This window comes from Prionailurus bengalensis, chromosome B2 (assembly GCF_016509475.1).
Source record: "Prionailurus bengalensis isolate Pbe53 chromosome B2, Fcat_Pben_1.1_paternal_pri, whole genome shotgun sequence".
In the NCBI taxonomy this organism is placed as follows: domain Eukaryota; kingdom Metazoa; phylum Chordata; class Mammalia; order Carnivora; family Felidae; genus Prionailurus; species Prionailurus bengalensis.
Genome location: NC_057349.1, coordinates 9,091,073 through 9,106,018, shown reverse-complemented (window position 1 = coordinate 9,106,018; position 14,946 = coordinate 9,091,073). Strand labels below are relative to the sequence as shown.

Here is a 14,946-nt window from a genome sequence, read left to right as displayed (position 1 = left end):
ACCAGGGACTGAGGGAAGGAGGGGGGGGGATGGGGATGATTATTTAATGGGTACAGAGTTTCTGTTGGGGATAATTAAGAACTTTCCGGTATATATAGTCACAATGGTGACACAACATCGTATGTGTTTGATGCCACTGAACTGTCCACTTACAAGTGGTTAAAATAATAAATACTGTGTTATATCTATTTTACTATAATAATTATTTTAAAAGTATCATCCAGGGAGAATGTATAGAACAGGAGGAGGAGAAAGCTGAAAAGAGATTTTTAAGAGAATAAGTAAGAAAATGAAACCATCGAAGAGTCCCACAAAGTCAGGAGGGTCGAATGGGAAACCAGAGGGAATGCTGTCCAGGAAACCAAGGCGGAAAAGAAAAAGCAATTTTCTAGCCACGCACCCATTTGTGATGTGCTACAAACAACATTCCCTATCTAAAGCCCCACAAGAAAGAGGTACAACCAGACTACCATGTATGCAGAGGCAGCTTGTATTCCTCTGCCTCCTCCTGTTCTAGATCTCATGGGAGTCACTGCCTAAGTAAAATTAAGTATCTTGACTCCACTTCTCCCTCTCAGCTCATGTTTTCAAGTTCTAGCTGATAACCTGGAAAGAAAACAGCTCATAACTTTCCTTACCCTTAACGCTTACAGAAATGTGTGCTTGCATGGCATTGTTTTCATGACAATCCAATGTGGTGGAGTCAAAATAAATTTGATTAAAAGGAAAGGTAAGAGGGGGGCACAGGGCGCCCGGGTGGCTCAGTCGGTTGAGCGTCCAACTCTTGATTTTGGCTCAGGTCACGATCCCAGGGTCATGGGATCAATCCCTGTGTCGGGCTCTACGCTGAGCATGGAGCCTAAGATTCTCTCTCTCCCTCTGCCCCTCTCCCCTGCTTGCTCTCTCTTTTTCCTCACGTAACAATAATAAAAAAGGGGGGGGGAAGTAAGGGTGTTTACCCAGAGAATACAAAAAAAACCCACCTAATTCAAAGGGACACATACAAGGGCGCCTGGGTGGCTCAGTCGGTTAAGCATCCGACTTCGGCTCAGGTCATGATCTCACAGTTCGTGAGTTCAAGCCCCATGTCGGGCTCTGTGCTGACAGCTCAGAGCCTGGAGCCTGCTTCACATTCTGTGTCTCCCTCTGTCTCTGCCCCTTTCCTGCTCATGCTGTGTCTCTCTCTGTCTCAAAAATAAATAAACATTAAAAAAATTAAAAAAAAAAACAAAGGGACACATACACTTTTATGTTTACCACAGTATTATTTACAACAGCCAAACTATAGAAGCAGTCCAAGTGTCCATCAGTAGATGAACGGATAAAGAAGGGGTGTTATTACGCACAATGGAATATTAGTCAGCCATAAAAAATGAAATCTTGCCTTTTGCAACAACATGGATGGAACTAGACAGTATTATGCTAAGCAAAATAAATCAGTGAAAGAAAGACAAATACCACGTGATTTCACTCATACGTGCAATTGAAGAAACAAAGGAGCAAAAGTGCAAGAAAGTGAAAGCGAGAGACAAACAAGAAACAGACTGTTAACGATACAGAACAAACTGACGGTTACCAGAAGGGAGGGGATGGGGGGGGGATGGGCGAGGTAGGTGATGGGGATGGTTGCGTTACCGTATTGTACGCCTGAAACTCCTATAACGCTACGTGTTAACCCAGCAAAATTAAAATTAAACCCTAGAAAAAAAGGAAAGGTAAACCTGAAGATGGTGATGCAGCAGCATTACTCTTCAATCTCTCTTTACCCTCGCATGAAAACAGAAAGGACACCTAGATAGGAAAACCAGAAACCCACGAGCGATGTCGATGACAAAATTTGGTGACGGAGCAACGCCGTGAGTCTCAAAATACAAACGAGTGGGAACAAACCACCAACAGCAGTTAGGAGCTGCGTGGTACCAGCACCTGCGTCTGAGAGAGAAGGAGAGAACAGAGTAGTGCCTGAGGCCCCAAACCAGGAGAAGCCCCCAAAGAGCCAGGAGACCTTCACGGGGCTGCGGGCGGGGTGACATGGCAATGGCAGCTACCCCCCCAGGAGCAGCTGAGAGCAAGAACGCTGGTAGGAAGGTCCGGAGGGACCGGAGCCGGCTGGCCTCCCCATCTCAGGGCTCCCCTCTGAAGATAGGAGACCCTGAGCCGGGGATGCTGGGATCAGATCAAAACCGACCAGGACAGGGACAAGACAGAAGAAGGAAAGGGAAGGTCTAGGCTACGGGTGGAGGAAATCTCGGGAAGTGAGCCGCCATTGTCACGACAACCATCGAAGACGAGCTCTGTGAAGAGGGACAAGCGTATCCGAACCCTTCTCATTCTTCAAGACGAGAAAGCGATTTTCACATACAGAAAAGCATGGAGGACAAATATCGCGGGAGTGAAAGAAAATGAGGAGAGCGGATGATCGCCAAGATCACAGAACAAGGGACAAAATGACATCGTGTGCCTCGGGTTTGCCAGAGGAATCAAACCTGAGTCTGGCCGGTACTGCGGATCCAGCTGCAAATCTGCAGGAAATGCAGGAGACAGAGGAACACGGTTAACGGCACCAGGAGTGTGCCTTCTGCCAAATTCAGGTCCTGACGTCTAACGGCCCAAACTCTTTGAAAGAGTTCCTGGAGCTGCTGTACAACAAATGACCACACGCTAGGTGGCTTAGAACAACAGGAATCTATTCTCTCCTAGTCCTGGAGCCCAGAAAGCTAAAATCAAGATGCCAGCAGGGCTGTTTCCTTCCGAAAGTTCCTGACGCAGAATCTGCTTCATGTCCCTCTCCTAGCTTCTGGTGACTGCAGGCAACCCTTGGTGTGCCTTGTTTGTGGGCCCGTCACTTCATTCTCTGCCTCCTGCTTCCATTTCTCCTCTCCTCTTGTAAAATAACGGACATTGGATTTAGGGCTCATCCTAACCCAAGGTCATCTCATCTTGAGATCTTTACCGTAATTATTCTGTGAAGGCCGTTTTTCTAAACAAGGTCAGAGGTCTAACTCGAAGGTTCCAGTGGACATAGGGAGGGACCCCCATTCAACTCACTACATGCTTCAAGGTAAACTGTAAGGAAAATAAAAGGATAGAAAATGAACCATAGATTAAAAGAAACTTAGGGGTGCCCGGATGGCTCAGTTAGCTAAGCGTCTGACTCTTGGTTTCGGCTCAGGTCATGATCTCACAGTTTCGTGAGTGCAAGCCCCGTGTCGGGCTCTGTGCGGACAGTGTGGGGCCTGCTTGGGCTTCTCTCTCTCTCTCTCTCTCTCTCTCTCTCTCTCTCTCTCTCTCTCTTTCTCTGCCCCTCCCCCACTCGCACTCTCTCAAAAATAAATAAATAACCTTTAAACAATAATAACAAAAGAGACTTTAAAAACATACCAACATTTTTTTAAATGGACAAGATGAAACTACAGTTCCTAAAGATGCATATTTGGGTGACAAAACTTTGAAAAAAACAAACAAACAGGGAAGTGAAGACTAAAAACATCAAGCTAATGGTTACTTTTGGTGGGAGGCAAGGGGCTGTGACATGAATGGGACTTCAGATCAAGTTCCAGTTCGTGACCTGGGTGGTGGTTACAAGGGTGTTCACCTGATAGTAACTCATTAATCCACACATTTGTGTTGTCTGGTTTCTGTGTCTGTACTTTTTGTTTCAATAAAAATCTGTATTGAAGAGGCAAGGAAACACACACACCTTTGAGATCATACCTTTCTTTTCCACTCATCTAATTTGTCTCCATAGCATTACTTGTTAAGTGACCAGGCAGAGCTTTTGTAAGAGGCAATTTGCAATCACAGTACAGTCTAAATAAATGCTTATGCTAACAATGGTAACATTAGCTACTCAAAAGATACTACCTACAAGGGAATTTTCTATGCCACAGTTGCCTAAGAAGCCAGTTTATAGGGCAGAGATTGCTAGGTCATGGATGGATGCCCGTGTGGCTTTCTCCAAGTGCGTTCAGTGGACCACCTGCATCACAATGGTCGTATTTGTAAGGCACATCCCTGGACTCCAATCAGAGATACAGACTCAGTAGAGGGGATTGACGACCATGGTCTGTGCCTGAAGTTCATCCTAGATTTATTTAAAAATGCAAAAATTCTATCCAAACAGTACCTTCCTGCACAAAGAGCTGAAGACAAGAAACTACACAGGTATCTAAGCCACAATCTATAATAAGTATAATGGTCAATTTTCTAGGATAAGCACCTAGAAATTTTGTTATTAGTGTTTGATGTGGTAATGGCTTCAGGACACGTTCCTCTTCCTAACCAGGAAGATAAAAACAGAGAAGCTTATTTCTCTATGGGCAACTACCTGAATTGCACTACAAGAACCTTAAATTCTTAAACTAATCTTCTCCAGACCCTAAAATTTAAAGCCATACACTCTAAATCCAATGTGGTAACCAGACTTGCTTGAACTGGAATTAGAGGCACAATTTCATTTATTTTTTTTCTTTTTAATTTTTTTTAGTGTTTATTTCTGAGAGAGAGTGTGAGGGGGAGAGGAGCAGAGAGAGAGAGAGGGAGACAGAATCCAAAGCAGGCTGCAGGCTCTGAGCCATCAGCATAGAGCCCAGCGTGGGGCTCAAACCCACCAGCCACAAGATCATGACCTGAGCTGAAGTTGGACGCTTAACCAAATGAGCCACCCAGGCGCCCCAAAGAGGCACAATTTTAAATGTTAGATGTTCCAAAGATTTTCTGGGCTTACGATCAGTTTCTTTAATTTCCTGAACCTACAATTTTTTATCTGAAGACTTAATAGTGAATTGCCACAAAACTGTTTAATACGACTGTTTCCTGGATATCATATATATCGATCTTATGGATGTTGGCAAAATTGTATTTTGAAATTGAAAATGAAGACTTTTGGGACACCCGGGTGGCTCAGTCAGTTAAGCGTCTAACCGGCTCAGGTCATGGTCTCATGGTTCATGAGTTCGAGCCCCGCATTGGGCTCTCTGCTGTCAGTGTGGAGGCTGGAGCCTGCTTCAGATTCTCTGTCTCCGTCTCTCTCTGCCCCTCCCCCACTCGTGCTTTCTCTCTCTCTCAAAAATAAACATTAAAAATTTTTTTTAATTTTTTTCAATGTTTATTTACTTTTGAGACAGAGACAGAGCATGAACAGAGAGGGTCAGAGAGAGGGAGACACAGAATCTGAAACAGGCTCCAGGCTCAGAGCTGTCAGCACAGAGCCCGACTCGGGCCTGGAACTCATGGACTGTGAGATCATGACCTGAGCTGAAGTCGGATGCTTAACCGACTGAGCCACCCAGGCGCCCCAAAAAATTTTTAAATAAAAAAGAAAACAAAGACTTTTAGAAAAGATTGTAACATCAAACTTTATATATAAAGTACCAGCGTGTGTGTGTGTGTGTGTGTGTGCACATACGCGTGAATGAATAGGAATTTAGTGCTCGTTATATTAACTGGCAGGATGAGAAGGGCCACGAAGATGACAAACACCCAACAAGGCATTTAGACACAAGAATGGCAACTCCAGCTGTAGCTAGAAAAGGAAATAATGGAAAGAAGTCCAAAGTCATACAGCTGACTCTGGTTCTCCATCTCTAGGGCTTGAAGAGATTACCTGGAGGGTCTTGTTAGATAAGATTCTTGGGCTCTGCCTCAAAGGACTCTGACTCCTTAGGTGTGGGTAGAGCTCAGGAATCTGCATTTTTATAAACTCCTTAGGTTAAGTCTGGAACAAGTCATACTTTGAAAGATCTTCAACGGGGGTTACAGCCCAGGCTGACACTTAGTGTCACTGGTGTCCAGCAAGGAACGGTATCTTAGTGGCACCACAAAACAACGTGAGTAGCAGCTAAGAGGTTTGAGACTCAGGTAGGCAGGCTAACAGACTGCATTAGTTCCCCAGGGCTGCCATAATAAATTACCAAGCTGGGTAGCTCAAAACAGTAGAAACGTATTCTATCCCAGGTCTAGAGGCCAGCAGTCCACAATCTACAGGTTGGGCGCGGGGGGCTGCTCCCTCCAGGGGCTCTGTGGGAGATGCTACCCCTTGCCTCTTCCAGCTGCTGGTGGCGGGCGGCATTTCTTGACTTTCATTCCAACCCCTGCCTCCGTCTTCACAAAGCCTCTCCTCCTCTCCTTTCCTCTGGGCGTCTCTTGTAAGGATACAGGTCATTGGATTTAGGGCTCACCCACATCATTCGGAACGCTCTTACCTTGAGATTCTTGACTCAATTACATCTGTAAAGATCCCTTTTTCCAAATAAGCTCACAATACAGGTTCCAGAGATTAGGATAAAGACGTGTTTTTGGTTTTGGTTTTGTTTTGGGGGGCCACCATTCAACCAGCTACCCAGGCCAACTCTGCAACAACCAGCTGTTGGGGGCGACCGTCAGAGCAAGAGGAAGGCGAGAGCTGTCTGGCTCTTGTGCTGGATGAGCCTAACCTTCAAGGGAAGGTCAGGAAGGCTCAGACTTCGGAACCAGCCAGAAGTTAGCCACTAACAGATGAAGTGGGTAGTGGGATGAGCGGCGGAGCTCACTTTATTTTATTACCCGGAACTTCTGAGTCAGGATGCTGTAATCCCTACTAATCAGGACACGACCGTGCTCCCACTCTGGGACAAAGCCACGCTGCCGCAGCATGTGGATGTCCAGGGACAACAGGAAGATTGGAGGCTGGGAGTCAGACTGGACGACACAGAACTGCAAACCGCACCATTAAGTAGAAGCATAAATAGCTACCACTTACTGAGCACCTGGTATATGCCTGGCACTTCACATTTATTATCGCCTCTTTTCATCGCGACCTTGTAATATGGGTCCTGCAATAGGGGTTCCCACTTACCATAGGAGAAAACAGGCTTTTAAAGATTAAAGTTATAGAACCAGTAAGTGGCAGAGCTATAATTTAACCCCACATCACTCTGGCTCCAAAGCCCATTATCTTTCTATGAAAACATGCTGCCTCTCCGCAAATCAATAGACCTACCTCTAATTTTCGCGTCTCGTTTTCCAACACCTTCTCTTCTCTCTTCGGACCCTTCTCTCTACCACTTCATCCTGGGGTTCACCCCATGTTGCCATGTCAAAACGTTTGTTTTCTACCAAATGCCCTGCATTAAAAAATATAACTTGGCTAATGTAGAATAAGTATTTCAAGGCTTTCTAAATGAGAATCACAGGTGTGGCTCTGGATTGGGAACGTTTGCTCCTTTGTGATTGGGCTGTATTCATCTTGGCGTGACCACCCGTGGGGAGCTCTAGCAGGGATTTTGGCGCTCAGTTCCAAATCCGGGGCTTGTCTCTAATCTTAGAACTGCGGGTCCCCTCTTTCCCACCACCGAATGCGTGCCACCAGTGACGTTTTACAGGTGGTATTATCTGAGTAGTTACAGCACTGGATTCCTCAGCAGGGACCCACAGTGGAAAGCTACAATGATGGAACAAGGTCGAGGAAGCTGCTGATAACACTACGCCTCTCGTCCAACCAGGAACTGATGCCCTTCGAGTACCACCTAATCTGCCCTAAAGGTTTTATGAAGTTTTATGAAAGAGCATCCATGGATGTTTGAGTACTAGGCCGTGTCCTCCACTAGCTTGCCTCCTTGCGCACCTGAGCCAGGGGCAAGCTTTAACAGTACTTTTTAGCTCATTCTGTTTCAACCTAGGTAACAGGACTGAAAGTTTTAAGAAAGTCCTAGCCTGGACTGACAGATCTAGTCAGGCCTTTCCTAAGACTGAGTATGTGAGTTTCTGTAAATTCTTATTATTAATAACAATAATAAAGTTTTGCAGATGGGCTTTAAGGATCTCGGCCCTCATCACCCCCTGAACGCCAGCTTAGCAGCTATTTTGTACAATTCTCAGCGACTGGAATCCTAAACGATGACTAACTGACGGGTACACCTTTCCCCACAATCCTGCAGGCGTTCCTTTTCCTGTCCTGTCTCACAGAAGCAGTCTTCAATTTTAAGACCCAAGAATAGTTGGCATCAGTACAGAAGTCCGTTTGACAGTAACTTAATAGACTTCTGGTGACAAATTCTAGTTTACTAAAAAAAAAAAAAAAAAAAAAAAAAAAGAAAGAAAGAAAGAAAGAAAAGAAAAAAAAAAAAAGAAAGAGAGGGAAGAAAAAGAAAAATCTTTTAAAATGTTTCCGAATAGGTCTGTGTCGTTGCGTTTGCTTTTAGTCAGAGAACTTGGTACGAAACCGAGATTGTAAAGCGCTTGGTGGTGCCTGGGCGTGCAGCGTTTGCTGGGAGCAAGACGTCATCGTGGGAAGCGTGTACTTCTTCGGATTACTGCTTGGCGGATTAGAAACCTGCAGATCAGTCCCAGGTTAGCCTTGATTAACTGCCCTGGGTGCTTCTGGGCCAGTGGGGGGCGGGGAAGGGAAGGGGGGTGTCTGCCGGACTCAAAACCCATACTCATGGTAAGCTTTCGCTCAAAACATTTCAGAGTTTAATTTTTACTTAAACCCAGTCCCGGCTAATAATGAAGCTACCAGGAATCATCTGGAATGCTAACTAAACTGGTGCCCGCAGTCACGTCAGTCGAACCTTCTGCCCCCACGATCCCTGTCTGCCCACATGCTTCTGTCTATCAGGCTGGGCCTCGGGATCAGCTCTCGCGGCGGCATTGGTTGGATTTCAGGAAAAGAGAAACCCACGATTTAAAGGGCTCAGTTCCCACCTGCCAGGCATCGTCCGCATGGTCCAACTTGCCTTTGGAACATATTTGGGAGAATCTCCAGCTTTCGTTCATCTATTACACTGACTGGCCAAAGGGAAGAGAATTCCCGCAAGTGTCCCCTTGGTCACCTTGACAATTTCTAAAAGCGAAACTTGCGCTCCAGACCGGATTGACACTGAGTCTGCGGGGCGCTGAGCGCCTGCCCAGGTCAGCAGCCCCCGCCCGGCGTGCGGGCGGGGACCGGGCGGAGCTTGGACAAGGCGTGGCCTTCCGTGGGAGAGAAGGAAAGGCTTTTGCCCCACCTCCTAAAGACCCTGCTCTCCCTTAGCCAATCAAGGAGGTCTATGCAAATGAGGCCCCTGTCGCCCCGGTAACCGTGATGCAAGACAGCCAATGGAAACCAGCCAGCCGCGGCCCTGCGCCACGATTGGGACTTAAGTAAGGGGCTAGAGGCCCAATGGGCTGTGGGAACGGTCCTCGGCGGGTTGAAGGGCGGGGATATGCAAATATGGTTTGAAAAGCCGGCGGGAAATCTGAGTTTCGCGGGAGGACCTTGGCGCGTAAACCGTATCCCTTCATTCATTGTCAGCAGCAGCTTCCTGGAGCCATTTTTCAGCTGCCGGCCGCAGCACCCGGGCTGCCGCCGCCGCCTCGCAATCCGTTGCATCGGCCGCCCCCGACGCCTCCATCCCCCCTCGGGGCCCGATATCCGTGCGGCCGGGACCCTCCTCTCTCCAGAGCCCCGATTATTTTTGGCCCCCGGTGCCCGTGCGGTGCGGAAAAATAAAAAGAAACGAGACAGAAGGGGCTCGGAAGCGCCGGGCGGGGAGGAGAGAAGGAGGAGAGACTTGGAAACTCCGACTGCAAATAATAAAAGAAATTGAAAACAATACATTAATATACCATAGCAATAAAAAGAGCAGGAGCGAGAGATGAGAAAGGGGATCCAGCCCGCCCTGGAGCAGTACCTGGTGACCGCCGGGGGTGGGGAGGGGGCGGCTGTCGTCGCCGCCGCCGCCGCAGCAGCCTCCATGGACAAAAGGGCACTGCTAGCCAGCCCCGGCTTCCCCGCCGCCGCCGCCGCTGCCGCCCCGGGCGCGTACATCCAGATCCTCACCACGAACACTTCCACCACCTCCTGTTCCTCTTCCCTCCAAAGCGGCGCCGTCGCCGCCGGCCCCCTCCTCCCCAGTGCCCCCGGCGCGGAGCAGACGGCCGGCAGCCTCCTCTACACCACGCCGCACGGACCCTCCAGCAGAGCCGGGCTGCTGCAGCAGCCACCAGCGCTGGGACGCGGCGGCGGCGGCGGCGGCGGCCCTCCGGTAATGCCCTCCGGTTCCCACCGTCCCCAGCCCGGGCGGGAGGTGGGCTCGCACCGCGCGGGGTGGTGGGCGCGCTGCGGGCCGCCCCGGGACGGCGCAGGGCCGAGCGTCGCGGGCCTCGGCGGCCGCCCCTCCAACGGGGCTTTATTGTTAGCCTCGTGCACTGCCCCCCTGCGCCCGGAGGTCGGGGGGCTCCGCCAGGCGCGCGGGGCAGCGGGGATCGCCTTGGCGCGGACCACGTCAAACACTCCGAAACTTTTCGCGGTCCCCCCTTCTTTTCCTGCACTTTTCCCTACCCCCACCCTCCCTTCCCCTCCAACTCGAAGCTTCCTCTTTCTCGGGCGTAGGAAGGGGTCACGCCCCGGATGGAGAAGGGGGTGGGGGGGGAGGGAGTAGTGAACTGGGGAGTGGGGGACTCTGGGGGCTGGAAACCGGGGGGACAGTTGGGGTGATCGCCCCACCCCCTCCGCCGGCCTCAGAGGCCCGCTGGCGGCCGGGGGTCCCTGAGGCGTGCTCGGGGCGCAGGGGCTCTGCCAGGCTGCGCTTGACACATTTTGGGATCTGGAACTCCCGGCAACAAAGGGGTGGGGGAGGCGGAGAGGGGCGGCGGGGGAGGTGGGGCTGGAAGCTGGGTGCGAGCTGGGGCGTGGGCTGTCTGGGCGCGAGGGACCCGCGGGCAGGCGACCCGGCCTGGGCGCATCCTGGCGGTGGCAGCGGCGGCGCCCGCGTGGCCCGAGCGCCCGGGCCTTCCTCGCCGGGCCCCGGGCCTGCCCTTGACCCGCCTCTCCCCTTGCCCCTTCCTTCCCCGCCCTGTCCCCCTCCCCGCCCCCCGGCGACGGAGGGCGGGGGCAGCCGTGTTCCCGTCCCGCCGGCTGGGTCTGTCCCTCTCCCCGGGACCCGCCGGTGACGTTTCGCACACGTGCGCGGAGGACGCGCCTGTGACTGGGGAGGAGGCGGCGGCGGGAGGGGGCGCTGGAGGGGGAGAGGGGGGCACCCACTTCCTCCTGCTCGCCGGCTCCCTGGCCTGGGACGGTCCCGGCGCCCTCGCACCCGCCCCCGGCGCGGCCACCCTCCCTCTGCTCTCCCTCACCCCCCCCCCTCACCACGGGCGCCCGCCCTCGCCCGGCGCCGCCGGTCTGCTCGGCCCTCCGGGCCCCCTCTCCAGCCGGCCCCCCCACCTCCCCCGGAGCCAGGCTGGTTTCGGAAATGCCCTTACAGCAGCAGGTTAGTGACCGGGACGGCTCGGGGGCTGCCGCCGCCGCGGGGGGCACCGGATTCTGTTAGGGGCTGGAGCCGTGGGGGTAGGCGGTTGAGCGGGGTTTTGGAGTGGGAACGGGGGGTTGGGTGCTTGAGGGAAATGAGTAAGCAAGAAAAATCTAAGTAAGTAAATGCCCCGGCCTCCGGTTCTAGGAACCTCGGGCCGGGAGTGTCCGCCCCGGGGGGTGGGTATGGTGTTTACATGTATCTTTTTCTAGGGGGCCGATGGATGGGCGATTGAAAACCGGAGGGGGGGGGGCTTCTCGCCAATGGCCGAGTTGAGCTCTGTTTTCTGTCTTCTTCCCTTGTGCTGGAGGGGGAGGGGGGCGGGTCAGAGGGTAGGGTGTCTGTAGGATTCCCAGGCCACCCGCCACCCCCTCCCTTTGTCCCTGTAATTTATAAAGCGCCTTTGAGAGATGATTTAGGTCAGTATGCGGCTTCTCTTTTTGTTGATACTCGAAAGAAGTGTGGCCCGGAGGTCTCTCCCCTTTCTCCTCTTTCTCCTGCATTCCCTTCCTCCATGGCTCCTGTCTTCACCCTCGTGGTGAGGCTTGGCCCCCACGAGGCTGGCAACCAACGAGAGTCAGATAAATGGTTGATAAATACCAGTCGTTGACCTCACCTTGTGTCAGTTCCAAATGGGTTTGTTTTTTGGAGAATCAAGATTTTGCAGGGGTCTTTAAGAAAGTCAGCACATAGGCAGCACTTGGGGAAATGAGACGGGTCTTGGAATAACAAAAATTTCTTATTCCCATTCTCTTTCCAGTTTCTCCCATGGCTGGGTCTTAACTGCTTTCCAGCCCCAGAGATACTTGCTGAGGATGTGTGATAGTCTCAAAGAAGCTCCTGGTTTTTAGTGACAAGGGTCTGCCAGCAGGGGGGAGATAGAGTTCAGTACCTACTTAGACACACTGTATCCAGTATGCTGGATCTCAGTCACAAGAATATTCCATGCTTTTGGCGTTAAATACTGTTACTTGACCTGACCTAAACATGTTTGGATATATTTTAAGCATATTGGCCCCTTACACAGTCGTGTTACTATATCATAAACTTAACCGGAAACAACCAGCTATTGACATAATTCTTGCATTGGATTCAGACTTATGGGAGAGTACTTTTGACAATGGAAGTTATGAGACCACCACCAGATTGCTGGTGGTTTTTTGTTGTTGTTGTTTTGTTTTTTATTTTGACTCTTAGCCTGATCTTGGAGCCTCCAAAACTTGTCTAGCCAAACTTCCCTGGACTTCATTGTATTGAAAGTGTAAAAATTATCCTCACTGGCTTCCAAGTTCTTTCAAAACTTTATCTTTTTTGCCATGAGATTATTATTCCAAAGTCATGGGCATTGAACGTGAAGTGTGATTTTCTTCTTATCAAAATTGTATTAGACTGTGATTCCAGTCTTGAAATTTTGTTGATCTTCTTTCCCTAAACCGGGAATGACAGCATGGGGATGGCTGAGTGATTGGCTGAGCACAGAGACCATTCAAACACTTTGTGTCCAAGAAGAGGTTGAGAATTCTGTTCGGGAGGCCAGAGTTGCAGACCCAGCTGGTTCTAGTTCTCAAGAACATCTAAGAACTTAGCAGGAGCAGATCCTCACCTTTTGGGGAAGAAAATAGGAGTACTACCTTCCTGGCCAAGTCGCCTCTTATCACTTACAGGTTTCGTGCTCTTAGGCAAGTAACTTAATTCCTCAAAACAGTTTTCCTCTTTTGTAAAATAGGAACAACAGCAATATTGCCGTTCGGGTTTTTTTGAAGGGTTAAATATGAGAATCCGTGTAAAACGCTTAGCATAGTGCCTGGCGAATAGTATAGATGCCCAATAAAACTATGATCCAGAAATATTACTTCTTTTATAACTTAGAGCAATTGTATGGGACCTCGTGTACAGCCCTCCTTTGTTGACATGTGTGAGTAAAATGGTTACGAGTTTTCTAAAGGGATAGGTCATTCCTTATACCCAATTAGTCTGGGTTTTTAAATCCACAAAACATGGCTGTCCCAGCAACGGGTAAAACGGGAGCATGTCAGTAGGACAGGAGTATATAGAGATGGTGTTGAACTGCCTGAGCATGATCTTGTGCCTTGGGTCGTGATAAATTTAGATCAACTCATCCCCACTTTTTTTTGCCTGGGCTCCGCTCCTCCCATGACGCCACGGACCTGCTAACTTTTGGGTGCAGTCTGTGTGTGGTGGCATTTGTAGGACTGAGCTGTCCGTCGTCACCAGGTCAGAGGCACGCTCTAGGTAAATTCGTGTTCAGATGGTGAACTGTTGGAAATGGAAGAACTGTAGAGAACCACAGAGGAGCTATTTTCTGGAGCAGAAAGGACTTCATCATTTTCTCCCTCGTGGATGAAATGATTTCATCCAAGGCCTAGAAAATTTGGGATATATTAATGCAAGAGACAGTGGCCTTTCACATCTGATTTAATTTAATCCAGTCACAGCAGCCTGCTGATTACACTTTGGGAAAGAACCCACATGCTTGAAATTTCTGTGTAAGAATGGAGGAACCATAGACCATGTATATAGCCGGGACTGGTTTTTTTCCTGTGCAAGTATAAAAGAAAAATGCTGGGTTCCTGTGGTTCTATACTCAATAATCTTGCTTCTGCTGAGATACATGATTGATGCCAAGTTTAAACTAGGAGAGAATTTTTAGTCGCTACATACCCCAAAATGGAAGTTTTAATATAATGCGGTGCCCAGACGCGGGCAGTGCAAATAGCTCCACTATAATCAGTACCAAGGGCACCACTCTAATCATCCTCTGAGACAAAGCACCCTCAACTGTGGCCCTGTGAGCTAAGGAACCCAAGCTTGCAAACAGGGAAGGATTTTTTGTCGTTGTTGTTGTTTTTCTATAAGTCGTCACCTTGGAAGAGTAGATTCGGAGATTAATGCTGCTCTGTGTAAAGCTGCCTTGAAAACAGAAAATAATACTCAAAGCTTAGACCTGAATAAAAAGCAGCACCTGCAGATTTAGAGGCTGTGAGGGGAAAGTTGCTTTTATTCTTGTTTTTCAGAGGTCTGATGCAGTAGTTTCCTTTTAACTCTTCTGTCTTTATTGCCTCCCTAGAGATCTACCACCCACCCCTTTAACCCCTTTCCACAGGACTGGGATCCATTTGGCAAAGCTTCAGATAGTCTGCGTTCATTTTCTGGCTGGTTTTCTGATTTCATGGGATTTCCTTGTCTTCCACTTAGCTGGGCCAACCAGCTCCCGTTCCTTTTTGAACCACCTATTTTCCCACCAACGTTTTGAAACCAGGATGAGTGAAAACCAACACTGGCTCGCGCTCATGATACCCAGTCCTGTGTCGGTGCCCGCGAAATCACCCCCAAAGTGTGCGCAGCACAGAAGTAGATTCCGGTTCTTAATCAGATTCTCTGTTTCCATTCAGTTTTTAAAAAGGAACTTTTCCTGAATTCCTTGAGGTAGGAAGTATGCGGTTTAATGCATATTTTCATGCTTGTTCTCAGCTTAAAAATTGTGTTGTAGGGACCATAGTTACAACTGCTAAGAAGCCTTTTTTTCTACTAATCATTTTTCATGGGACCAGGAAGGGACAATAACTGGGAAAGCAGTAAATATAGGAAACCACTAACGGTATCTCCTTCCTCCTACTCTGATCCTCTCGTTGGCTTCAAAGAGTGACTTGGAAAATGT

The 14,946-nt window shown here is 49.4% G+C and overlaps 1 protein-coding gene across 1 annotated transcript in view; it reads left to right on the top strand.

Moving 5' to 3' along the window:
- The first annotated feature begins 10,946 nt into the window (after window positions 1-10,946).
- Window positions 10,947-14,946, top strand: part of E2F3 (E2F transcription factor 3) — a 76,121-nt gene continuing 72,121 nt past the window's right edge. The window contains exon 1 of the mRNA XM_043590716.1: window positions 10,947-11,228. Coding sequence (XP_043446651.1) covers window positions 11,211-11,228 — 18 coding nt within the window. The 5' untranslated portion in view covers window positions 10,947-11,210. The remainder of the gene's footprint in view (window positions 11,229-14,946) is intronic.